This window comes from Agelaius phoeniceus, chromosome Z, assembly GCF_051311805.1.
Source record: "Agelaius phoeniceus isolate bAgePho1 chromosome Z, bAgePho1.hap1, whole genome shotgun sequence".
Classification (NCBI taxonomy): Eukaryota; Metazoa; Chordata; class Aves; order Passeriformes; family Icteridae; genus Agelaius; species Agelaius phoeniceus.
Window position 1 is genome coordinate 41902059 of NC_135303.1, and position 27145 is coordinate 41929203.

At 42.9% G+C, this 27145-nt stretch overlaps 1 protein-coding gene and 1 pseudogene across 2 annotated transcripts in view; both read right to left on the bottom strand.

Moving 5' to 3' along the window:
• Nucleotides 1-1251: 1251 nt before the first annotated feature.
• Nucleotides 1252-24407, bottom strand: LOC143692259 (uncharacterized protein KIAA1958-like; annotated as a pseudogene).
• The window catches only part of KIAA1958 (KIAA1958 ortholog), a 65102-nt gene continuing 49741 nt past the window's right edge, over nucleotides 11785-27145 (bottom strand). The window contains exons 3-4 of one of the 2 annotated variants that reach the window (XR_013180130.1): nucleotides 25393-26948; nucleotides 11785-24300 (exon numbers count right to left, since the gene is read on the bottom strand). Coding sequence is in view for 1 of the 2 variants with exons in the window: in XM_077171991.1 (XP_077028106.1) it covers nucleotides 25903-26948 (1046 nt within the window). In the remaining variant the exon portion in view is untranslated. Of the gene's footprint in view, nucleotides 26949-27145 lie in introns of both variants that reach the window. The other variant, XM_077171991.1, reaches the window with a different exon arrangement.

Consider the following 27145-nt stretch of genomic DNA (forward strand, 5'->3'; position numbering starts at 1 on the left):
GTGTCCTTAATTTTTTTGCATTTAGGGACTGGACTTGGAATTGAAAAAAATTCAAAACTCAGATGAAGAAGTAATGATCTTACTGGCTCCAGTTGAGTTAAAGATTCCAGTTGCAAAGATATCTGTTGAAACATTTTCATCTCATTAGTAGTCAGATGATGATCAACAATTATGCCATAGTGTTCTGCTTTATTCTGATGTGGCAGGGGAGATGTGTTATACAGAACTAGAACAGTCAGTGTCTGTATAGTGGGCATGGTAAACCTCACTAATCCTCTCACAACACTGCAATAGGGTAGATAAAAACCCAGCCATACCTTTCCATTGGAACAAAAGCTGATTGCACATCAAATACTGCTCCCCAGCTCTGTGCTGTCTTCCAGGTTGTCTTTGTGACTTAAAGGCTTGTCACAGCTCCAGCTGAAATGAAGTTTTCCTCTCAAGAGAAAGCCATAACTGTAGAAGTTCAGGGCAATTAATTTTATATCTGATCACCAATTTTTGAAAATTACATCATTTGGGTGTCAGACCGAGAATTTGACTTCTGATATAAGCCCCTCTTAAAATGTCTCAAAACCTGGTCAGCCCCAAACTGATTTTTTTTTTTAATTTAAGGGTTCACCATTTATACATGACTGACAGAAAATGCTGTCCTTTGGTGATGCTATTTTTTGTCTGCTATTAATTTGTTAATTAATTCCATATCTCTATTAATTGGTAAACCAGTAGTAGTTTATCAGTGCCTACAGATCTAGTGTAAATGATCAGGTAATGAAAAATAACTGTATTTACAATATGCCAAACAAGCATTCAAAGGTGTGAACTATTAAAAAATATGATTCACAAGAAAGTAATTTTTGTACAGTGGCTCTGAAAGCATAGGCACTTAAGCTTCAGGGGTTCTTGGTCCCCAAAACTCAGTCTCCTTTCTCCTAGCTATGCTTACGAGGGAGGAAAATCCATCATATACATGTTACCTGCCTCCAGTGAAGAAAAAGCTCTGCACCAGCTCTTTCCTTGGAAGACCTGGTAGTGTTGAAGGAGACCACTGCTCCCCAGCTCTTCAGAAAAAAATCAATATTCATCCCCAAAATGGGCCCACAGCATGTTCTGCCTTCCTCTGCCCTGTCCTGTCATTCCACTTTTTTCTCTTGTTAGAAAGCAGCTAAACTTGTTCACATCATCCTAGAGACTTCTTGGGATGCTGGATGCTGAGAGCAGACAGAGGGCAGAGTTGCTCTGTCTTAGATGCTAAGATGGAAAAACTTCCTGGAAACCTTTAGTGAAGGAAACAAAAGTTAAGTTTTCACAGTGCTCCAGGTTTCTTCACCAGCTTGAAGATGACAGCTCTGAGGGAGCATATCCCCACCCGTGGCTCCTTGTACCATGCCTCATGCCTCTGACCTGCTGCCAAACCACCAGGCAGGGGGTGACTTGCCTGTCTTGGTGTCAGGGCCCTTGTATGCACATGTGCTTGTAGAGAAGGCACTGTGGGCAGAGCTTGTGCTCATGGGGGATCCAGCCATAACAGTCCATGTTCTGCCTGTTTTCTTGCCTCCTGCTACCATTCTGGCAAAAAATAACCTGTTCTGGGAGTCTCTCAGCAATTCAATGTCATCAGACTCTATGCCTGCCTTCTCCTGCAAGGTTTGCATGTTCAGGTCCTCGCTGCAGTATTTCCCCCTGGAGAGCAGGGCTATGGTGCTGTCACCTCCCAGGCAGCCTATCCTCCACACCTCTCCTCATCAACAAGGAAGAAGTAGACACTGTGGGAGCAGTCATCAGACATGCCTTGCTCAAGACCTTAGGCTTAACACCAGGTGTTGCTGGTGGTGGAGAAAGCCGCCACTGGCATTCCTGAGGATCTGATCCAAGCCTAGATGGATAGTGCAGAATGATGTGACTACAAAGTCAGATCCATCTGTTTTCTTCATGGTGATATAGAAGTCCTCCAGGGGCTCACTCACCTTCACTGCTGGAATTGGAAATAAGAGGAAGAGGAAACATATTACAATGTATTTTTAGAAAGGAAATGCATCACAGGTGGGGAAAACACATTTAGAGCTTCTCTGTGCTCTCTCTGAAGAACCTTGCAACAGCTTCCATGCCTCCCCAGATATTTGTTTCTCGGCAGCCTTAGAGTTTGGGGAAGAGGCTTCAATGAAATGCTGTGTAAGCAGTGTAAGGGGTGTTCAAACAAATAATATACATTTCACTTGCTGGTGCCACTTTTACGCCAGCTGTAGAAATCCAGATTCAGAAGAAAGGAGCCAAATTCCTGGCTTTTTTTTGAAGTGAATGAAGGTTCCAGTCGCACTGAAGTGTGACTGTGCAAATGTGTGTGACCTACCACTCTGTACTTTCACAGCAATGTGGTACTTATGGAAATGGATACTTTTCAGGTGACAAAGGAGAAGATGAAGGAGGAGTGAGGAGAAAAAGAAGCAGTAGCAACTTCTTCTTTTAGCCATGAGATGTCAGTATTGCAATCAGACTGCCAGTCTGGCTGCTTTGCCTGCCAATATCTTAGATAAACCTAACAGAGAAATTTAGTAAAAAATGTGAGCAGGGTTTTTATACTTTGGATCTTAGCCTAAGTTCTTATTTTTTGGGTAATGTTTTTGATGTTTCTGGGAGTTCATTTTTGGAGAAAAGTTCTCAGATACCCAAGGTTATACTGGCTAGCTCCAGAAGCAGAAACCATACCTTAGGGCAACAGTAGGAAATTTCGTCTCATAGAGCATGAGACTAAGGTTGTGCACAAGCGTTATGTACAAGGAAACCTTTAGCACTGCCCTGGGTTTCAAAGCTACCAGCTCAACCATGAAGGAAAGAGGGTATAAATTAGAAAAGGCTACAGTTTTATTGAGACAAACTTAGAAAATCCCCAAGACCACAAGGACATAAACGAGGCTGAAAATTCTTCTCTTTTAAACTTTATGATAACTTCATTTCATCAGAAGGGATGACTCCCAGCAATGAAAAAATCCAGTATTCTGCAAAGTTTCCTGACCTTAGTGATGTCCATATAATCTCTGAGTCCTTTGGTGATGCACCAATATCTCCACACACTGAGAGCACAGGGATATCCTTGATGGTGTTGGGGCTCACAGCACTTGAAGTCATCATCAGAATTGAATTGTTGAGCTTAGTTGAATATACTAGGAAAAAAATAAAGGGGATAAAAATAGCTTGTCCTAGTGACACACTGCCACCATTGCTGAGTAGTAGGAATTTATGTGTTTTTCACAAAATAGGGAGAATTTAAGAAAGATAGTTTTCCCTGATGCTTTCTTTCTCATGAGTTTATCTGCTGAAAACTAAGAGGCACCAACATGACTTACCCTAGTGTTGCTGAAAAGCTAAAAATGTATTGCCACACAGAGCTAGTAATAGAGAAGGAGTAACACAGCGTTACTGTACTTTTGGCTTACTGTAGAAACCGTGGGAGGATGGCAAAGGCAAAGGTTTTTCCTTTTTTAATCGGTGCTGGCACCAGCAAAAAACTCCCTCTATTCCTTTATTGGCTGACACCGTGCTGCCAGTGCACCTCTCCACCACAGGTGTCTGTGCAAGCCAGACAGGCTAGGATAGTCAAGTAGCATTTTCCACCCATACATGCTTTCTTCTCCCTATGAGGCACAACAAAACAAGATCCTGTTGCTTCAGTGTACCAAAGGCAGGTGCACCGGGGTGAATACCATGAGTCAAATGAAGACAGGCAGTGTGCATTTCATAAATTGAGAGCTTCAGCCCTATAGGCAGGAACTAAAAGCAGAGGATTCATGGAGAATTTTTTATAGATGTTCGGACACTTAATGTCCTTTTTGAAAGAGTAATGCATTTTTACAATACCACTATAATTTTATTATATCCACTATACTTTAAAGTCTACTTTTTATAGGGCTGAAACTAATGGGATTTTGCAGCCCAATTAATTCAGCAGTGAGCAGTTGCTCTGAACATCAATGGACTGTGATTCCCACAGTGACTATCTCAGTGTGGTAGGAAGAGGGAAAAGGTGGAACATTGAAGGTCAACAGGAGGGAGAGGCTGGATTTCTCCTTCAAACCTCTGATTTTTTTGGCCACTGCTGACTGTTACTGCAGTCCCAGAGGTGTAATGCTGCACACTGGGAAGATGTGATTTTAAAAAGACGTTTACATTTTTGCAGATTTTGCTGTTTATATAGTATATCAAAGATAAAGGAACTGCATAAATCCAGCTGAAGGACCCACTGCAAGAAAATCAACCTGGAAAGAGAAACAGATGAGCCCTACCAGGCTAACAGTGCAGGCCCATTGTCTAATCCTCTGAGCTCCGGACTCTTCTGTAACAGGAGTCCCTGTTCTGTGGTGTGCACATCCCTGACATCTCAGGGTCTCATCCTGGAGACTCCAAGAAACATTGCTGAAAAAAAACTACACAGAGGGAACATGTGATAAATGCACATTTCTGTGCAAGTCTGTCAAGGGACAGAAGTCTCCTGAGCTGAAGGGACCCACCTCTTCTGCGCACTTCAACTAGTCAGTGGACAAAAGGACTTATTTCCATCTGAAACGTAGGCTGCAAGCATTTTTCCTAAACTAAGCTGTGTTTAAAACCTTTGGTTATGGCAAATGTTCCTCCTCTGCCTGTGTGCAGCCTGGCTCACTTGATGAGCTGTGAGCTTGGTGAGTTATTAGGTGGACAGGTCTGCTAAGAGAGGCCATGGTGCTCACAGAAATGATGAGCTGCTCTCACCAGCACTCTCCTTGACAGATGTTTGCCCTCTTGTGCCCTTGGGTCTCGCTCAACCCTCTCGCAGCCACTGCTCAGGCACTGCTTGCCCCCTACCCATTCTCCATAGGGTTTTGTACTTCCCAGGATGTTTGTCTGCCCAGTCCATGGATCAGTAACATTCAGTCCCACATTTCCCCACAAACTGCTTGCCGTCTTATGAGTTGTGATTGGCACACAGTAGCTCATCCAAGGACTACTTCTGAGAGCACCCAGAGCATTTTGGGAAACAACCTTCTAAAATCAAGATCCTAAATATACAACACCAGTTGTCCTGAAAGATATAATAGTTCCAGCCTCACTGATATTCTCACACTGCAATTAATCCCACTTAATTAACTTCTGACAGGCCTTGGCATGAAAGGTTGTTTCTTGAATCAAGAATTTATTTAGGCAATTTATTGAACTGCAACAGGAGACAGAGACTTAGATTGCTTCTGGCTTCCCAAGGCAAGGTTTATCATATGCTAGGAAATTAAGTCCTAGTTCCTACTTTTTCCATATTCCAGATCTTCAAAAGTGGTGTGTCTGGTTTGAGCTGAGCTCTGACACTTGATAGCCTGCAGTAACAGCTTCTGATTAGTGCCACTCAGTGCTGAACGAAACAGTGAGAACAGGGTACATAGGTGGCCATTCAGGAATGCTTCATAGCACGTGCACAGTCGTGAACATTAAAGTCTGTATCAGTTTTTCCTTTCCTTCTCCCTACACACCTTTGTGTCAACACCTCAGCTGGTGCATATGGATGAGATAACCCAGGGGGTTATCCCTGGTGCCAAGAGGGCTGAGACCCTCAGCTGAGAATAAACATCTTGCTCTGGAGAGCAGATGTAGAGAGAGATAAAAATTAAATATCATTGACCAAAAGACTCTACTTTACAATATAAAACTACACAAATTTCCACAGAAACAGAAGCCTCCTACACACTCCCTGGAAATATGCAGGGCTTCCCCCACAATGTTTGGATGCATCTCCATGGATACTTTTCCAGAAGCTGAGAGGAAGGGTCCTATGTATGCCCCATCAGAAACTGGATGGTAAGATGCATTGAACCCTAATCTATACTATTTCTTCACTGGCTGTAGTACAGGGACCTCAGTCATGCTGAGTGAGATATTGTTTATCTGCTAGTACTGTTCCTTGCTTATCCTGTGTAGTTAATAATGTCATCTGGTAAAATCTTATGTTGTTTAAGTTTGTGTCTATCAAATAAACAATTCATTTTGTAATAGACTTAATCAAACATTGGTAATAACTTGCAATGAGAGCGGGCTTTGGGGTGCTGGCCACCTCAGTAAAAGTGCTGTCTAAAGCCCAAGGGCTGGGAAAGACAGAAACTGGTTTAAAACTCCCCTCTCCATTTGTAACAACTTTGTCCTCATAAACAACAAAAAATAGCATGAATTGCTCTAGGGCTTGGATGTGTATGAGATCAGAAAGCAATGGCTGCTGCAATCAGTGTGCAGCTCTAATGCTTGCAGAAAAGGAGTCTTAGCCTAACAAAAAAAAACTGAAATAAAATTACAGTTTGTGATGGCAAGCATGTATCAGCTACCATCTGTAAGGGTGTTCTATCACCAGAAGGCTGGAATAAGAGTTATCCTGCTTTGAACTCCTCCAGGAAATACCGCATCCTTGCTTATGGGGTTTGGGGGGTTTTCTGTTTGGTTGTTGGTTTGTTTAGGGTTTTTAATTGGGATAACTTGCTTTTTTCTGGTCCCAAAGAAAACACTTTATCACTTTCATTCTTGGACAAGAGTCCTGAAGAAACTGGGATATTGGTTCAATACAACACCAGCTCATGGGCTCTGTTTAAAGATAAGGGTATTCCCATTCTGCCTCGATCACTGACTTCAGTGGCTGCATACCAAACCACAAAGCTCTTTGCCCAGCATTGCCTGTCAGGAGCCAGATGATGCTCCAAGCATTTGAAATTATGTCTGAATACCTCGTGGAGTACTTGCAGTACTGTTGGGCCATCAACAGGACATGCTAACAAATCTACACCCTTACTCCTTAAGGAGTTCCTACTGGCACCTATCACACTGAATTTGGAAAAGCATTAAGCAGCCAGGAACATGTGTCCCTATAGCCAGAAGAGCCATGCAATCACTGGTTCCCTGTGTTATAATCACATCAGCACTAGACGATTCTAGATCAAGTCCCACAGGACTGAATTTTTATGTGTGTAACTGACAGGCTGCCTGTGCAAACTCAGTGCCACTGTAGGTACATGAGTAACTGATAAAGGAGGAGATCTTGCACCTAAATCTGAGTCCTGCTCCCTCATCCCTAAAATGCCTTTTGTCTCCCTCTTCCTAGGTCTTCCTGGAGGGTTTATTTTCTAACCCACAGGGGATGCAGGCTAGCCATGTGAACACACAGCACCTGAGCTTCCTTACCTTCAATAAGGCAGGTTCCTTTGGAAAATTTATCTCTGTTTTTGGTTCAGCTGATGCCATACTCATAGCAGAAACCCTGCAAAATCACACAACACTGCCATCTGTGCAGGCACAAGCCCTCTTGCCAAACGTCTGTCACTGAGATGATACAGGAAGAAAACAGTTATATTTTCTTGCCAAAACACGCACACACCCTACATCTATTCAGACAATTGTGCTATTATCTGATGACTGGTGAGTGCTCCATGCCAGACCATTTAAGTTGAAATGCACATGGTAAATGTCTGGACACCTAATGCTCTGCTCCATGCTGGTGCCAGGAGTTGCACTCTGCATGTGTTTGGTGAGGGAAGAAGAGGAGACCTGCCAGATAAGCTAATAAGGTGCCATCAAAACCAGTTAGAGCTTAGCTCTGATGTCTCTTTCCATCTCTGCATGCTTCTTCTAGAGCACAGGCAGTTCCTCATGCAGAGCCCACTGCTGCTCATAATGCAAATCAGCAGTCACCTTCTCAGTGGCACTGCATCAGAAAAAACATCGTCTGTATTCATTCTCTCTCTATGGAGGCAAAAATACTAATCTTCCCCCACAACTACTGTAAATAAAGAAGATAAAGATATCTGCAGTATCTGGAGGTTCCTAAAATCCACAGATTCTGCTCATCTTCAACTGTCTCTTACTAAATTTTGTGCTAGCACATGCAGCAAAGACACTGACACACACCAGAGGCTCCTGGCAGATCCCACTGTTGTTCAGCAAGAACAAGGATTTTAGATGCCATTTAGAGGCCACCCAGCTCTCATTTGGTGAGCCAGAACACACTTCCTGCTGGCCTGCAAGCATCATGGGCCTGATGCAGCACCAATGTGGTCTGATCAATTTCTGGTCTGCTGAATAGTTTCATAACCACTTTTTACAACTGTATAAACAGACCTGTCTCCAGAAGGGGCTCCAGACCCATGAGACTGAGCACAGATGCTGTGGAGAGGTGACCCCCACAGCAGATGGCATGGCAGAGGAGGATACAGCTTAACTCTCCGTTTTTGTCGCACGGGCAATGTTTTTCTACTCAATCATTTCTTCATGCGACCCTTTGCACATGAGAACTTCTGGCCACCCTGAGCCTTCAGGGACATTTCTGAGTGTCCTTCACCAAGGTCCAGACACACAGAAATCTCCTTCCAAAAGCAGATGAATGGCATCATCTTGTATGACAGAGTTAATGGTTCCATGGCTAGTGGCATCCTATTTCCTCAGTGGTCAATGCTTCTGCTGCTTTTCCCTAGCTACACATTTAAAGCGTGGTTTTCTCCAGTCCCGTTTAATTTACTATTTTGCATGGTGTGGTGGTTTAAAAATAGCTTGGAATTAAACTCCAGGTAAACAGATGAGGTGTTCCTGTTCCCCCTACTCCTGTTCCAGTGAGAGAGGGACAAAGGTTGAGATAACAATGGTTGAGATAAAAATTTACTGAAAACAAACAGCAATGAAATAAGAAACACAGAAAAACAGCGCAATACTAGTAACAAAAGTATGCCAAAGGGAAGGTGCTTTACACACAAGAGATGTTCGCTACCTCAACTCAGCATGCTTGGCTGCTGAGACAAAGACAAGATGGCAGATGCTCTCCCCAGATGGCATTCTCAGTCCCCGAGCACAAGACAGTGAATAAAAATGATGGAAAAACCTCCCAAAAGCTGGAATAGTCTATGTTGTGTCACCTAATTTTGACTGCTGGGCTCAACTGTGCTTAGTAGCATCAGCTTGTCTAGGGTCTTCTCTGCTGGGCTTGGCTTGGCTGGGCTCAGGCTCAGGCTCAGGCTCAGGCTCAGTTTTATTCCCCATGGCTCTTCCCACACTGTCACCATGGTGCTCTGCTGGGCTCAGCTGTGCTTGCTGCTTGGAGTTGCATTCTTCCTGAGGGACAGGAATGGGCAGGCAGTAGCAGGAGAGGGACAAAGTCTGCCATGGTGGTCCCGGAAAGTTCCCTGAGGAAGAAATGGAATGAAACAGTGCTGCTTCTGCAGTGTGTTCACTTTTTCTATCCCCAATGCCACAGCCCAGTGATGATGGGGGCGGTACAGAATAGCAGCCCAGCTGTGCCTGCATGGCCACAGGCTCCACCTCTTCTCAGCCTCCACAAGCAAAATTAGGAGACATGGTGACAAGTGTAACTAAAAGTTATTGCTAGTACATTAGGAGTTTTGAGGTGAATAATCATAGAGTCATAAATGTTTGGGTTGGAAGGGACCTCGGAGATCATCTAGTTTCAACTCTCTGCCACAAATGGGTACCTTCCACTGGACCCCATCCAAAACACAACTAACCTGGCCTTTGACACTTCCAGAGATGGAGCATCCACAGCTTCTCTCACCAACCTGTGCCAGTGTGTCACCACCCTCACAACAAAGGATTTCTTCCTAATATTTAAACTAACCCCACCCTGGTTAAAAGGTTTTCCCTTTCCCCTTTTTGGTTAAAAACATTCCCCCTTATCCTATCACTTCATGCCCTTGGAAAAAGTTCCTCTGTACCTTTCTATTAGAACCCCTTTAGGTACTGGAAGATAGCCATGAAATCTCCACAGAGCCTTCTCCTCTCCAGGCTGAATAGCCCCAGCCATCCTGTTCTTGTAGAAAGGTGCTGCAGCCTTCTGCTCATTGTCATGGCTCTTTTCTGGATTTGCTCCATGAGGTCCACATCTTTCTTATGTTGGGGACCCCAGAGCTGGAGGTAGTGTTCCAGGTGGGGTCTCACCAGATCAGAGCAGATCAGAGCAGAGCAGAGCAGAGGGACAGAATCCCCTCCCTCCCCTGCTGCCCACGCTGCTCTGGATGCAGCCCAGGGCACATTTGCCTTTCTGGGCTGGGAGTGCTCATGGCCAGGTCATGTCCAGCCTCTCACCCACCAGCACCCCCCAGTCCTTCTCACAGGGCTGCTCTCCATCCGTTCTCTTCCCAGCCTGCGTTTGTCCTTGGGATTGCCCCAGCCCAGGTGCAGCACCTTGTTCTTGGCCTTTTTTAACTTCATGCATCAGCCCACACTCAGGTATCCCTTCCCTCCAGAGTGTTACCACACCACACAGCTCAGTGTTTTTAGCAAACTTGATGAGGGTTCTCTCAATCCCACTCTCCACATCACTGGAAAAAATGTTAAACTGCATCAGTCGAAATACCTGTCCCTGATAAACTCCACTCACATCATGCTACATGCAGGATTTTGTCTTAAAGCTCCTCCAGGTGTCATTTCCTTCTAGTTTTTTAGAGAAGTAGCAAAGTAAGCATCTCATATGCTGCCAGCATGTGCACACTGCTGCTGGTTATCCAGCCATTCCACCGGCTGTGGGAGCACAGCAGTTCTTCAAGTGGCAATCTTAAGTTAATCAGTGTACAAAGGGAAAAGTGAAAGTAGCTGAGGTACCAGAATTTTGCCAATTTACTTACCTCAATCTGCATTAAACACCTTAACCATTAACCACCCACTACATACTCACCTTTAGACCAACAGAAGTTCATTACCTTCTACCTCTGTGAAGACAGTTTAATCCAAGCTATAAAGTTTAATTCAACAGGTTTACTGTGCATGTGTAACTTCCATGTCTCTTCATCCAAAAGTCTTCCTTTCTTCCTTCCACTTGTTACTGGGAAAACAGCAGGATCTTTGACAGGATTCTTTTTACATGTTTTACAAGCACAGTGCATCTGCTAGCACCAAGCATCAAGAATGGATTTTTTTTAGCAGAATTTGCCAGGTGGTGGAAATGCATTCCCAGAATACCTGGTGAAAAGCATGTTCCTCTATACCTCACCCATGATGTCACTTACCTCTTACTATCCTGTACTATCCTGCATTGATGTCTTAAAAACAATGCACATTGCTGTTCCCTGGATACCACTTTTCAGGGGGATTTGGCCTTTTCCTTTTTCTCATGTTCCTTTGGCAGAAATCTAGACATTGACCTTTTCCAATTGTGATCTTTCACTTTCATAATATAGGGGCTTTATTAGCTTTAGTTTTCTGGTCTTTTCATTTTAAAACCTCTTGAACAGAAAAACTTCACATCTGACAAGCCTGCCTTAAAGGATGCATATTCTTGGATTCACACTTTATTCTAAATGAACTTTAAAACAAAACAATGTGGAAATCAGACCTTACTGCTGAAATTCTGCATGCAAAATAAATAATTTCAGGCCAAATTGTGCCTTGGAATTGAGGTTCAGGAAAATGACTTCCAAAAGGCTCTCCAAAATGGCTCTAAGAATGTAGGCTTTCAGTCCTACTATATTGAGATTGAATAAACACATGGTTTAAGTCAAGCTCGCTTTTAAGTACATTCCTGAGCAGGGAAGGACTTACTTAAGCAATTGTTTAACTGTTTTCCTGAAACACAACCCCAGACGTTAGGAGGGTATGACAGCAACTATTTCTTGGTCAGCTGACTTAGACTCTGCTAATCAAAATGCAGCACAGGTGCATGGGAACTCCCCAGCTATGCAGATACTCATACTTGAAAAACATGAGACACAGCTTGTGCGTTTTTTATACAACATGATTTGAAATGCCTCATAAATTGTTTTCACTTGATTAAAGAAAAGAGTCAACTTTGCAGAAAACAATTTATTAAATACATAAGACTTGGTTGCTACACCTAATTACAGACAAAATACTGTGAATAAAGCATGCACTTACCACAGACATCAATGACTATTTTCATTTATTTTAAATGGTCTTTATTTCTGTAAGTTAAGGCTGTACCAATACAAATTTTAAAAATCAAAAATACAAAGTCACACTACAATAGTAGCAAACATTGTACAGACACTGAAACCAATCTCTAATGCAGCAGAATCAGACTTCTTAAAGATTATCATGAGAGAATAAAAATGGAGGTGAAGTGCAATAAAGATCTGAATATCTCTGGAATTTACAGACCAGTAACAGTGAATGTCATACTCCAATTAGCACAAAAAAATCCATTATTTTCAAAAGCCTAACTGTCTGAGAACTAAGCAAGAGAGAAAACTCATAAATACCACCTTAAAAAAAACCCTCTTGGTCTTTATTTTCTTATTGAGGGCACTTCTGTACTCAAATACTTAAAGAATATTTTTCAAGACATTGTGGCAGACAACAGTACAATACACATTTGTTTAGTCTATCCCCATTAACAAACAGTGGAGTGTCTTGAAGAAGAAAAGTACATCACAACAACAACAACAAAAAATTTAACTGACACAAGTGACAGACAACTTTGTTGACCATATCGATCTTCACCAGTGAAGGAGCTTACCATGTATGAAGTTTGCTACTTAAAAATATGCTGCAGGCATGGCAATATGACATTCAATGGGTCAAAAATTTATCCAGTTGATGAGTAAAAGAATTACCAGCCATGGAAACACCACTGGGGATCTGAGGTTCAAAGTGGGTTATGAAATCCTTCTTCGTTTACAGCCACAAAGCCTTTTTGCTTGTTTTTCTCCTGATGCTGTGCAAGTACAGAAATAGGGTAATTTGAGGACAATGGGGCCAAACAGTTAATTGAAAATGGACTAGTTGAAAAACTTGACAATGTTACTCACGTTTTCAGAAAATGATCCAGTAATCTCCTCCTTCCCCCCAGATTTCTAGATTTGCAGAGCTTAATGCATTAAAATGCATCAAAATATTACTTCTCCCTAGTAAATTTCTGTTCAGTTAATCTCACAAATGCCAGAACAAGGGATCTGTGTAAGAAGGTGCCCTGTGTACAGGCAACTGCATTTGGAGTGGATGATACATAGCACTCCTCATGCTAAAGTCTCTGCCTTAAATAGCTGATTACAGCTGGGGCTTGCAAGGGGGTCTAAAAAAAGCTAGGTCCCAAATTCCACTGGGGTTTGGATAGGTAATTCTTTCCTGGATCCTTTCAGCAGCATAGGCTAAGCTATATTTAAAAGGAAAAAGGAAAGCTGGTCCTGCAATATAAAGCACATGAGACAAAATGCAGTTACAGGACTGACAGTATGTACACTGAAGGAATCACTGTGATTGGAAGATGGTATCTAAACCAGCACACCATTAATATAATCTAATCTGCATCTTGAAACTGATTAATTGTGGTGAAAAGCAAACAAATGCAACTAGAGACTGACATGCTACAGGCAGCAGGCTAGATCAGGTCTGCACCTATAGAACCCTTACTGCATTTCCAGTGTGCAAATGGGAAATAAAGGATGTTGATGGCTTTTCTGATTCCAATTTAAGCTGGAGATAATGCAGATATACCTAGCTTCACAATGGAAAATAAGAAGATGGGAAAAAAACAGCTACTGTGTTGAAATCTGTTTTTTTGGCACATTAGGCCAACACATAGCAGTTAGAAAGACAAGTTGGTAAGACAATTAGTGCAATGGTGAAACCACTGAGACTCTGATCTACTCATACATAGAAGAAACATAGGATGAAAGACCATGCCTTGAATATTTAATATTAGGGCCACGCAGGCAGGAGTTCTGTGGAGTGAAAACTCTTCACTCATAATAGTGGAAGCACATGCTCATGTGTAAATGGCTACTAGACAACCAAAACAATGGAGAACCACGCTGTAACTAGTCCCAGCTGGCTCCTCATCTGGCAAAGCAAGTCTGAAGAAGCTTCCAGTTTTTAAAGGACAATTACAGGACCTAACATTTCTGATGAGAGCCCTATTCCCTCCAACTGATAGAAACTGAGGTGCTGCAACAGGCTTTTCAATATTGTATCACTTGTGAAAGGTTTTAATCTTCAGCTGGAGTTTTGAATTCATCAGGTTTTGGGGGACCAGCTCGCAACCTACTACACCAGATAATTTTCAGTGTATTCTGTATGCTTCCTTTAATATTGCCTTTTGTAAATGTCCTGGGTATCACTAAAAAGAACAACTACATTGAAAAATTTGGCATAAATGTTAACTTTTGGAAGTGTTTTACATCACAAGGGCTGTCAATTTTCCTGCTTGGAGACAGAGATGACTTCAGACCAATAATTCTAAGGATGAACTAAATGTATTCTTATTTTCCCCAGTCATGCAGTTTTTCTCATGACTTGTTATTTTGATTTGAAAAGTCTTTTCAAGACAGCCTTCATGTCTCAACAGAGCTGGAAATATTATCTTAAAGACCAGCCTAGGTACAGTGAACCATGCCTGGTGGCTGGGAAATCCACCAGAGGTATCTCACATTTCCCTCTTGCCTGTTCGTTGTATGAGTACAGTATGATACAATTTCAGCCTGTCAGAATCTTACAAAGATCAAAACGAATGCATATGCTTGTGTGCATTTACAATACTGCCAGATTTTACGCAGAGGGTAGAAGAGGAACTGAAAATGCAATGTCAGAATTTTGATAAACAGGGCTTGTCTGCCATGCAAGCAGTTGGAAAGAAAGAGACCAAAAATCTTGGGCTTGACTTTTATCCAAGTCTCATTTGGCAGCAATGTGTGGCTTCCGTAGAGGCAGAGCAGAGACTGGAATCCACCACTTGACCAGGGTGACACTTGTTTACAAGAGCCAGCTCACAACTGCTATGAGAGCTAACAGTTTCTTATGGTAATCAGAGGACTGCTTTAATTAAATGGTATTTTTGCATGCTCCAAAATTACTTGAGCAGGCCTGGCTATTCATTAAATCTATTACCAATGGTGTTACACATTCCCTCGTACCCCTCACAGTTGGTAGACTGTTGCTGCAGGAGGTGTGGCAAGAGAACATGGCTTTCTTTCAGGTCTGTTAAAGGTTTTCCAAATTAAAATCAATGAGAAGATACTTGAAAGAAAGATGGAGAGTTAATTTTTTTTCCCTTTTATTTCTTTTTTAAGCTTCAAGCTGGTAAGTGATAGATAAGCTGTGCAGACAAGATATTAGAAATTTGGCACATCCCATCTACCACAACATATTGATTCCTTCTACAGAAGGCACTAAATACTGGCATAAACCAAGAAATGATCAGCAGAATGCAGTTTTAGTATGACACACAAAAATCCTGGCACAGCTTCATAGTACAATTTTCACTTACCTAAAATGGTGGTGATTATAGCAGAAATGGTTAGGGTTTTTACAAGTACCACGTAAACATACAAATGTCAGAACATCTAGAAGACATGCAAAATTTCAAGAGCAACATCACTGAATTACACAATGCATAGAGTTATTATTATTATTATTACTATTATTATTATTATTCAAGACAGTGTAATATTTTTAATAAACAAAAGGTTTTTTTAAACCTACAAACAGTTTTGCAAACTGTTCTTAAAAGAAATTGTTGAAGTCAGTGAGTGAGTGTTAACCTTTTAGAGCTTTAACTCTATGAATGAATTGGTCACTATGGAGAATTCAGTTAGGTGGAAATTTAGTTATACTTAAGCAAAATATGTTGGTCAACTGCTGTTTTGGAAGAAACTGTGCTAATCTTGTCAATTTACAAAATGGCAAAAAATACATTCACATTAAAAGATTAGAAAGATTAAACATTGCATGCAGGGGAAGACAAAATCCTTGTGTTAGCTGTTTCTCCTAGCACTGCTCACCATGAGACTAAGGGTTGTCATAGCAAAAATGCTTTTCAAAAGCAGAGTTAAAGCCTGCAGATAATTGATACAAATGGAAAAGATTTTCTAATTCTGGTGTAAAACAAAGTAGGATATTAAAGGATAAGGATTACGCTTGCCTTCTTTAGAAAAAAGGACAAAAACTTCCATTGTGTTTGCCAGGCTTTTCCACTGCCTTTCCACTGCTTTTCATTGCACTTGGATATTCTGTCACTTCTTTTCTTCCAGTATTGAGTAGTTTTTCTGCCTAGACAGGTCTCCAGATGAACCCTGATATGGATGTGTCACATGGACAAAAACAAGCACTGACACACATCTATGGCCAAGTGATGTCCCCTCCTGCACACCTCAGACTCATTTCCAGTGGGGCCAGTCATGTGCTTGGGGGGAAAGTGCAGGAACAGCCCGAGCTTGGTGGAAGCAGAGGCAAGGGCACACACTTCTCACAGCACTCTGCAGAAGTGGAACCAAATTCTCTCCGGCAGCAGCCCCACCCAGCTTTCAGGTACTGCCACAAATAGGTGCAAAATCAGGTTTGCACCATCTCCTTCCCTGACAGCTTTCAGATTTCATTAAGACATTTCATTTCACATTTCTTCTGCACATCTCTGAATGCCTCGGATACTTCTGCACCTGCATTTCACATCCATGGCCCCAGCCTTGTGCAGAGGAACTCAGTCTTTTAAGCTGCTCACAGAGAAAGCTCCTGAAGAAGGCAAAGCTTCCAAGATCTGAATCATAGGCACCAGGCAGAAAACAAAGGTCTCCACAAAGTGACTGACACTCCAGTCATTGTTCAGTGCACCTTTAGCCTTAGAGACAGTAGGATATTTGTCTCCATACCCAAAAGTTATTAAAAATCAATTTGAAGCCATTTAGTATTGATCCTTGGCTTCTATATCCACCACTGAAGATAGTCAGACAATGTCTCCTGCATCACTTTGTTTTCAGGCTGGAAATTTACATATAGGAAGTGAATAAAATGCGTGATAGTAGAAGAGAGAGAGGAATCCCAGCAGGAGCAATGTGGAGCAGACTATAAAGCTACACATGATCTAGTCCAGCTGAGAACATGCTATAAAGGTAACAAGGGCAGATTACAACTCAGTAAGATTACAACTTTCAGAGAAAGCAGATCAAATTCTAGGCATGAGGAATGTCAAAGAGTTTTATTTGTTCATAAAAAAAAGAAAAAAAGAAAATACCAGTTGAAGTGGCAAAGATAGTATCTGTTAAATTAATTAATTATTTTAAAGCATTTAGTCTTCTACTTTTTCCTAAACATTTTGCATTTTCTTGATGATTTTTCTCTCACTTGACTGTTATTTTCTTGACACTAAGAGACTGTATCAAACAGTAGTAACCAAAAAGAACTCACTAATCGATTCCTACAGCTTTGTTTGAAAGAACTTAACACCCCTTCTCATTCCAATTGAAACTACCCCACTGAATTTCAAAGATAGCACCTACCTTACCAGTGCCTTAAATGCTGTGAAAGAAACCTCTTTTAATTACAAAAGATCAGATTGAAATCTGAAATGGTACTGTTTTTTCAGATAGTGAGAAATGCTGTCTAATGAGTACTGAGCACAAGAACAAAAGATTAGGCAAAAGCATCCTAGTATCTTTGAAATAGTTAAGTCCATCTTTTAATGCACAAACAACTCATTTAGTGGCATTTATATAATAAAATAAATGGAGTTTAGTATGTATTACCAAATGCACTACCATTAATCGAGTGAGATACAGAAGAAATAAATTAATTTCTTGAGACAGAAATTCATCTGTTCACGTAACAAGAAAATTTTGTGGCAAACTCTTATTTTCCCACATCAGTTTAGGAATTAAAGCTTTAGATATCACCACTGCTTCAAATATGTTCCACTTGAGAGGATAGTGTCAAACTTTTCAACAAACTCAGAGGTGTCTCTGGGCTGTGGGGCTTCACAGCTTTGCAGGATTTTGCCACCGTAAATGCCTCTCTGCTGCTTCCAGGAAGAGTCAAGGTGCTGGAGAACAATGGCAGCAGGGCTTTGCAGGCATCAGCCACAGTGCAGTGGGGAGGAACAGGCTGGAACCTGGTTTGCAGGACTGCAGCTGGAAGCAGTGCAACCATGCAACTCACCGGGGCTCAGAGAATGTGGATATGTCCTCGGAAGGGCCATTCCTCCACCGGCTGTGGTTATGCTCGTGTGAAAGAGGTGGAGCACTGATGTCCCTGGGGGCCCTTAGCCTTCCAAAACCCTTGAAGAGATCAAGCACAGCCTCATGTGTTTTTCGCATGCTGTCCTTTGGAAAGTATCATCATTTAATTGTGCTTAAAGCCTTCTCCCTTCTTGGCTTGCAGATGCCCAGCTGATAGGGATGTCCTTGAAAACTGCCCTTGGGCTCTCTGTTTTTGGAGAATCGTGCTGCAACTTTCCTGTTGGCTCTGCACAGAGCAAACAGACAGCTGGAAGACACCAGCTATTACAATGTCCACAACCACCTCATGGCCCAGCACTTGGGGACCATCACCAGAAAGTGCAGTACCAAGTTTCTGGCTAGGAATATAGCCATACTTTGCAACGGATGGTCTCCTCTCTCCACTGTTCCTCACCACTAAGCGCACATTCAGCACACGCAGGAAAGCAGAGAAATAAGAGAAAATACATCCTGCTCCTTAAGAACATGGAGAGCAAAGAAGCCATCTCTCCATGGTGACATTTCGCAAAGAACCCTCATTAAAGAGTAGACCCATTTCCTGCCATGTTTCATAGTGAGAAGTCCTTCTCTGCACTAACCCAGAGAGATGAACTGGTTCATTTCAGGCAAATAAAATGACAAATCTGCATCCTGTAGGTTCTCTTTTTTAACACACGTTCATGCTGCCTCTGGAAGTTCGGGGAGCTGGATGTGTCCCCAATGTCCTGTTGTTTGCACCATGAGCTGAACTCCTCTCCATGACAGAGGGAGCCCAAAAGTTGCATACTGTTGAGGACCAGTCATCTCAGTGCTATTTGCCAGTCCATTATGTCAGTAGAGGGCTACACAGCACACAGACATGGGCCTGGTCCTCCACATAGGAGTAAATTTAATCTCATGTCAAGTTATTTCATGACTTGAAAGCCTCTCACAAAAAGCAGAAGAGGGAAGGAGAGTGCTTCCAGCATGCGAGATGCGAGCCTCCAGAGTGCTCCCACACAGTATCCCATAACCCCACATATCCCATGCGAGGTGGGCTGCCCTGAGCACGTTATCCCCAAAGCACAAGGTCACTTGATGGGCAGAGCTCCCAGCCAAGAGCAGCCCTGCACACAGCGGTCCCCCTGCCCCACAGTGCAGACACCAGGAAGGAGGAATATTTGAGGATCAGAAAGGTGAGAGGAGTGGAGCCTTTGGGGTTGGGGAAGACCAGTCAATCACAATCATTTCCAGCTAACTGCTAGATGGAATGATCAGCCCATGCACCAAATGTGCTAGTCAGGTCAGTCAATTCACTTATGGGATGTACACAGACATGATGACAAGAAAGGGTAAAATATGAGCTGAACAGGAAGAAACCTAGTGCAACAGGAATCTCATTTTCCTTTAAGGCTGTCTTGGCCTTAGGGCAGCCTGGGCTCTAGAGTGACACAGCACCTGCTCTTTCTGATCCCCATCTTACCACCCCACATCACTTGCGCAAACAGCAGAACAAGATTTGGTCACAAACATCTAAGACATGAACAGTCATCTAATACATGTTAACAGTACAACATTGCTTGTGTGTCACTCTCTACACAGCTTTCTAAGAGGGTAACAATATTGTAGAGACGGAGTATCAGTCCATAGCCACTTCTAAAAAGAAAGTGTTGATACTCTTCATAAATGAGAACGTGCAACAGGGACACAGATTCCATTGTTAGATTATCCTCTATGTCAGTAGCCCTGATGCTGCTATCATAGAATTATTGCATTATGCAAGTGAACAAGGTATATGCTGTTATTTTAGATATCCCTTGGAATTTAGTTTATAATGTAGTTCATGACAGTATGTCATTCTCCTGCACTTAAAAATACATTTTGTTGCATAAATACATTTTTGAAAATAAAACAGGCAGTTTGTGACACCCAGGCAGCACAGACTTCAGTTTCAACTAACTGCATGAAGACGTAACATTGTGCAAAACCACAACATCATAAATACATGCATGGATGACTAAAAAACCAGAGCTTACACTGTCCAAAGTGTCCACAGCTCTGCCCATCTACATGTGCAATCATGTGGACAGATCCAAATGCATGTATTGTGCACAGCTGCATCCAGATCAGTCCAGTGACATCCACATATAATCCCCATGTTTGACTCATTGTGGTGTCCTGAGAAGGCCACGTGGGAAAGTCAGCACTAACATTAGTGCAGACCCCTTTGCACTGTGTAGGCCTGTGCTTTGGCACTTAGCCTCTTAAGTTCAAGGCCAAATTTTGCTCTTGGTAGCACTGAGCAAATCTCCCAAAAGCCAGTAGATAATTCTCAAGGCATCTAATACATCTACAAATGATCCAGAAGGGTCTGAATCTGCATTATCCTTTTGATATGCTTCCAATGGGACGCAGTAGCTCAGCCAGGCTAATGACTCTGTGATGCTGGTAGATGAACACCATCCTCTGTCTCCCTGATGGGGTCTGCACCTCAATTTTTTAGCAGATTCAGCTCAGTACGTTGGCAGAAAATTACCCGACTTCCCCCTTTTTTTTGCTGTCTTTTCTGCTGGGGAGCTGAGTTGAAATCACTCACTGACGAGGTCTAACATCAAGTTGAAGAAAGTGAGTGCTTAAAAAAATGAAGGCAAAAGAAAGGAGAAAAGCAAGCCCCATTTTGGAGCCAGCTAACCTCATCTTAAGGAAATCACAGCCTCACTGCTTCCACAAAAACTCAGCTTTTACATCAGAGTATGATGTAGTCAGGAGTGCAGCCACCCACCTGCAGTACCTCACTGTAGCCACTGCACCCAATCACCATCATACAGCCTGTGCTGGACAGGAGCAGGACAGTGTTTTGCCAGCTGCCCTTGAGTTCATGGTAACAGGTGCTCAGTAACAAAAGCCAAGGCTGGAGACCACAGTTCTTTGTTTAGCCAGAGGGACAGGATGTTAAGACTTGGCAGCACTAGCCCGTGGCCACACTGCTGTATCTTAGCACCAGGGAGGGTGCACACCATTGCTATGAGCTTGCAACTTGCTGCAAAAGCAGGTGTGATACCCTCAGTCAAAACTGCAAATAACTGAGTTGTCCTCTCTCACCTAAAATAACGAGATCTACATGTACTCTCCTACCAGTATTAGACAAAACCATGAGAGTAGCTTAAACCCAAAGTCTCTCTCCCAGACAGTTAATTAAGACTTTCACAGTCTTAATACAAATGGCAATTAGACAAACTGTGGTCACTCAATTCCTTTAACTGTCCACAAATAAGACTGAATAATAGGTTATATTAAATGCCCTTCAAAACTAGTAAGTTTAATTTTGTACTATATTACATGGGTATCATATTCTGTCCATATTCCTATTCTGTCCATTAACTTCTTCAACAAGTAGTCTGTGTGGGGCTGGCCCACCAGAACTTACCAGGCAATCTGCCATCATCACTGCTGGAGTTACTACAGATAATCACAAAGCAGAACAAAACTATTCCTATAATCACAGAATCAGAGTATGGGTAAGGTTGGAAGGAACCACAGTGTGTCATATGTTCCAAGCTCCCTGTTCAAGCAGGGTCATCCTAAAGCACACAGCACAGGATTGTTTTCGTACAATTCTTGTTTATCTCCAGTGAGGGTGGGTCTTCTCTGGGCAATCTGTTCCTGTGTGTGATTAGAGAGATGTCCCAGTGCCTTAATCATCTTTGTTGGCTTCCACTGGACCTGATGGAGGAGTTCCATGCCTTTCTTGTACTGAGGAGCCCAGAGCTGGACACAGCATTCCAGGTGAGGCCTCTCCAGGGCTGAGTAGAGGGGCCGGGTCACTTGCCTCAGCCTGCTGGCACTGCTCTTCATGATGCAGCCCAGGATGTCACCGCCTTCTTGGCCACCAGGGCACTGCTGGCTCACGGAGAGCTTGTTGTCCACAGGACCCCCAGCTCCTTCTCCACAGAGCTGCTTCCCAGCAGGTCACCCCCAGGCTGTGCTGGTGCCTGGGGTTGTTCCTCCCCAGCTGCAGGACCCTGCCCTTGCCTTGGCTGAATTTCAGAAGGTTCCTCTGTGCCCATCTCTCCAGGCTCTGAGGTCCTTCTGAAGGGCTGCACAGCCCTCTGGGCTATTGGCCACTGCTCCCAGCTTTGTGTTGTCAGTGAAATTGCTGAGGAGGCCTCTGCCCTTCATCCAAGCCATTGATGGGTAAATTAAACAAGACTGGACCCACTACTGTACCTTGGGAGACACAACTAGGAACAAGCCTCCAACTAGAGCTTGTGCCATTGATTATGACTCTGGGATCTGTTGCTCAGCCAGTTCTCAATCCACCTCCCTGTCTTCCCATTCAGTCTATTCTTCCTGAGTTTGCCTATAAGAGAAAGCCTCACTGAAGCTGAGATAGACAAGATTGCTGCTCTCCCTTCATCCATCCACACAGTTGTTTAATGGTAAAAGGCAAATCAGGTTGGTCAAGCATGATTTACTTTTAGTGAATCCATGCTGACTATCCTGATCACCTTCTCCTGTGGACAGAGGTGGTCTCCAGAATGAGGCACTTCCTCACCTTTCCAGGGATTGGGGTGTGGCTAATTGGCCAGTAATTTCCTGGGCTCCCCTTTTTTCCTTTTGAACACTGGGGTAATATTTGATCTGCAGGCACCTCTCCATGACCTTTCAAAGGTGATCATGAGCAGCCTCAGGTATGGTGTCCACCAAGTCTCTAAGCACTTGTGGATGCATCCCATCAGGGTCCATGGACTTGCGGATGTCTAGGTGTTCTCCAACACCTTTCCCTCTTTGACCAAGGGAAAGTCTCCCTTACAACATTCCTTTATCCTGATCTCCTGGGTCAGACATCCCTGAGGGCTGGTGTTGCCAGTGAAGACCATTGCAAAGGCAGCACTCAGTAATTCTGCCTTCTCTATGTCCTCTGTTACCAGGATCCCTCCTTCACTTAGTAACAGGCCCATATTATCCTTCCTTTTCCTCTTGTTATTGATGTATTTGCAGACATCCTTCTTGTTGTCCTTAAAGTCCTTGGCCAGATTTAATTCCAGTTGGGGCCTGGCTTCCCTCGTGATAATATTGAGGCTATCACAATAAGCACACACACGCCAATGCTTATCCCCTAACCAGACAAGCAAAGGTTGCTCATGTGCCCAACTAAGTCAAGGGGACCAGAGATGCTGCCTCACTGCTGCTAGACATCAGCACAAACCACCCTAATACTGTGGTAATCAACAATTTAGGCAGCATGTAGAGTCAAAAAGTCATGGGAAATACTTCTTTAAACCTCTCAGTTTAAAACCCAGGAGCGCCAGTCTTCTTTCTTCTGAGATCTGTGTTGAAGCTGAATTACAGCACTGATGTGAAGCAACACTTCAAAGTGCTGCTTGCAGCACAGCACATGTACTGCCAGTGACTGGCCTCCTCAGAGCAAAGGGGTGGGCTGGGCAGGGGAGGAGAGGTGGGAAACAGAGATCTGCTGCCCCACAAAGGCCAGCTGATACCCATCCCCTCACTGCAGAACAGGAAAGGAAATGTAGGGAACTATGTCAGATACTGCAATAGCTGTCACAGGGAAGTGTTGAGATGAGTACCAGTGGGGAGAAAGAGAAACCAGACTTCCCTAGAGGTCAGCTCCATGGCTGAGCTCTCACCGGGCACTTTGAGAGAGGTCCTTGGCATGGAATGCTCACGGTACAGCACACACTAAGCACCACTGCACGAGTCCTCAATGGAAAACAGTAAAGAAATCCCAGAACAAGAGTGGTCTTGCAAAACTATTTTTCACTGTATCATACTAAAAGCACTGCTGTGAAAAGTCAAGGCAGTACAAACAGCAACCAGATATCTGGCCTCATCTAGAAACTGGGCAGCTGTCTTTCTGCCTTCACCTGAAATCTCTCTGTGCTTCTGTCTCCTTCACCAAAAAGTCAGATATGCCATGGCACTGAAAGTCACAGACATAGCTTGCAATCACTTCAGTACAGTTATAATTTGGCGTCAAGTCCCAAAGCTAAGTTACAAAAGGAGGGCTCTATAATATGAACAATTGCTTGTGCCCACCAATCCACTGCCTACCCTGAGAGACAGCAGATGGTAAATGGAAGACTGTAGAACTGGTGGCTACACTACCATGGAGTGTCAGACACAGGAAACCAGACCTTTTACCAGCCTTGCTACATGTGGAAAAAAAAGAGATTACAGCCAGGTTGTGTCCCCTGCATAAAGCTCCCTGGGAGGACAGATATTTGTTATAGTAGAAATTTCTGCCCTTAGGCTTTTCAGTTCCACATCTGCTACCTATTTCATCCCCAAAACATACCTTCAGTAAGGCTTAAGTGAGGAGCAGACACTCTGCCACCTCCCTCTCACACAGGAACATTTCATCCTAGGAACACAGAAAAAAAAGTTTAGAGGTGCTAGGTGGATTACTTGTATTTCTATTTGCTACCTTTCTTTCACCTCTTCTTTGGAATTAGTGATGATTAAAGTCATTGCACAGTTGCAGATCTAAAGAATTTGAAGGATATGCAGGAATGTGAAGAAATACAGACAAACAAGCATAAAGAAACACAACAATTAAAAATTGCTAAACAAGAAAGCCTCTTGAAAGGCTGTTTGGTCCAATACCCAGCAAAAGTCGGCCAAGGTTGTCTTTCATTGACTTCAGCAGGAACTCAATTACCCCAGCAGACTTTTCTAAAGCCTCACCACAGCCCTAGCACATCCTTGTGGAACTTAAACTAAGTTTATTTCCTTGAAAAGCACTGTTCCTAATTTTAAGTGTCAAGAATTATAACTGTTCACTGAAACAGCAAATTTCTTAGTGTTTTTCCCATACTTGTAGTAGAACAACTACATTAAAAAGTAGAACAGTAGAACTTGTTATTTCAAGGCTTTAAGGTCCAAATTCTGCCTTCAGATTCACATGCACATTTTCCATTGTCTGCAATGGAAACAGATGATGTATAGCTAAGTTAAATTGGTATTCCAGCACTTAAAACTATCCAGCTTTTTACCTCTCTGTAGAATTTCTTTAAAAATTTCTGTAGAAATATCATTACACTCTCTATTGTTTTGTGGATTTCAAATGATGGCTTAAGACATAGTTGATGTCATTTTTCTGTACAGCTGGGATAAGACTGCAGATTTTTCTGTACTGTTCGTTTTCCCAGAATACTGAAAGAGTGCTCTATGTCAACAGATTTTATATTACATACACACATTGATAAAATACTAACAACCTATACTTAAAGAGGTGAAATTATGTGTGACAATGGTTTTGCCATTATACTTTTGCATACTGTTGAAAACAATACTTTTTAGCCTAAACAACAACAACATTTTGATCCCAGAAAATCAACATACCCAAAAGTTTAAAATGGCATTTAGCTGACTTCAGGATTTTTGTAGTGTAAATGAGCCTCAGGAAACATAATAAAAACAGACAAAAATGCTGTAAATGGTTTTGTGAACTTACATTGATGCATTTCTTATTTCTTGGTCTTGCTGATCAAGAATAAGCTAGCAGGTAAGAAGCTGCAGCCAATGTTAAGTTTGTCTCCTCCACTGTGGGAGGTCACGTTACAATACTAAGTTGAAAAAATGCTTTAGAACAGAATTGCTATGTAAGCCTCCCTGGGGATTTACACTCATTAATGTGTGCATGTTAAAAATGGTATTTTCAGTCTATCTTGTGTTGCCTGAGAACCATTTCTATCCTTTTAAAATCTGCATTTGTATTATAACCCATAAGTACCTTTCATTTTTGCATTAACACTATAAATACTGTTAGTAATACTAAACTATTTCTGTTGACTTATTTGTAGAAAGAAAAATATATTATATGTTTATATATTCTTATAAAGTGATTAACACTGGAGAGAGGGCTGAGAGGGGGAATAGTGTACAATCACAGCTGATGTGTATTATTGAGCACAAATTCAATGCTTGAAACAAAAAGGAAAAGAAAAAAGTATTTGGTGTTCATTCAAGCAGTGTCAGATGACGAGTCATAGGATGCTGACACTATGAAGTTGCCAGTATTGGAGTGGCTTGCCATGGACTGGGCAGCCTGCTGGCTCAAGTTATTGCAGATCAGCACCAGCTGGTTGCTCTGAGCTTCTGAGAGGGTGCTGCAGCTCTGGTAGACACTGAAGTTGGTCTTGCGGCCAGGGATGTTCCCTTTCTCACACATTGTCTTCACCATCTTGGCAAGCTTGTTTTTCCCCAGGGCTTGGCAGTTGTACCAGTGAAGTGCAGCCAAGTTGACAACGGGTTTGATGGACAGGTAAAAAGGCGCATCCTCGTAGCGCATGGCCGGAGGGCGCCGCTGCGCGTACTCCTTGTAGTCCTGCACGGGGCAGGTCTGCGGGGAGTGCTGGGTGGCGTACACCCGCGAGTCCGTCCCGCCTCTCTTGCTCTTGGTACTCACATCCCCGTTGTCTGGCCCCATCCACTCCAGGTACTCCAACCCAGTCTCTGTCACTCGCAGCCGGATGTCTCCCCACTTGAGGGTGGACCCGTGGAAACCCGTGCAGTGTCCAAACGCCTTAGTGTTGTTCAGCCATACTAGGTTCAGAAGCCCTTCAGGATTGTACCTGCTCAGTAAGCCTCTTTTGCGCAGGATAAGCTCATCAGCAAAGGTAAGCTTCATGGATTTGTGTGGCTTGTTTCCTTTGCCTTTACACCTCAGCTCTATCTGCTTTTGCTTTAGAGCTTCCTGGGACCTCTTGAACTCCTTATCCCTTGTAATACTGTATCCATACCTGTGCTCTTTGAGATACCGCTCCAGTCCACACTGATAGTTGGCCAGACTGTTTGGCTCATATTCAGACCCATCCTTTTGTCTGGCATCCACAAAGAACGATGCAAGATAGGCGTCAAGCTCTTTGCAGGGGATGACATAGATCTCACGGGTCTCAGAGGGGTACTTGGAAATGAGGAATTCTCGGAAATTGCGGAGAGCGGTCTGCGTGCTGCGAATGGTCTTCTCATTCTGCTCCCTGCTGAGCTCTGCTGCTCTCTCATCCTGGTCTGGAAGAGGAAGAATGGGACAGAAAAGAGAAAGTAGAAGCAGTGAGTTTATGTGATGCACTTTTTCCTAAAACAAATTTCCTCAAAAAGGAAAAAACTCAAAATCAAGTTCACAAAGAGCACTGGTAAACATCTTTACATACCTGTCACATGACTGAAAAGCCAACTTCAGTTTAACAAATGACATACTATATGAT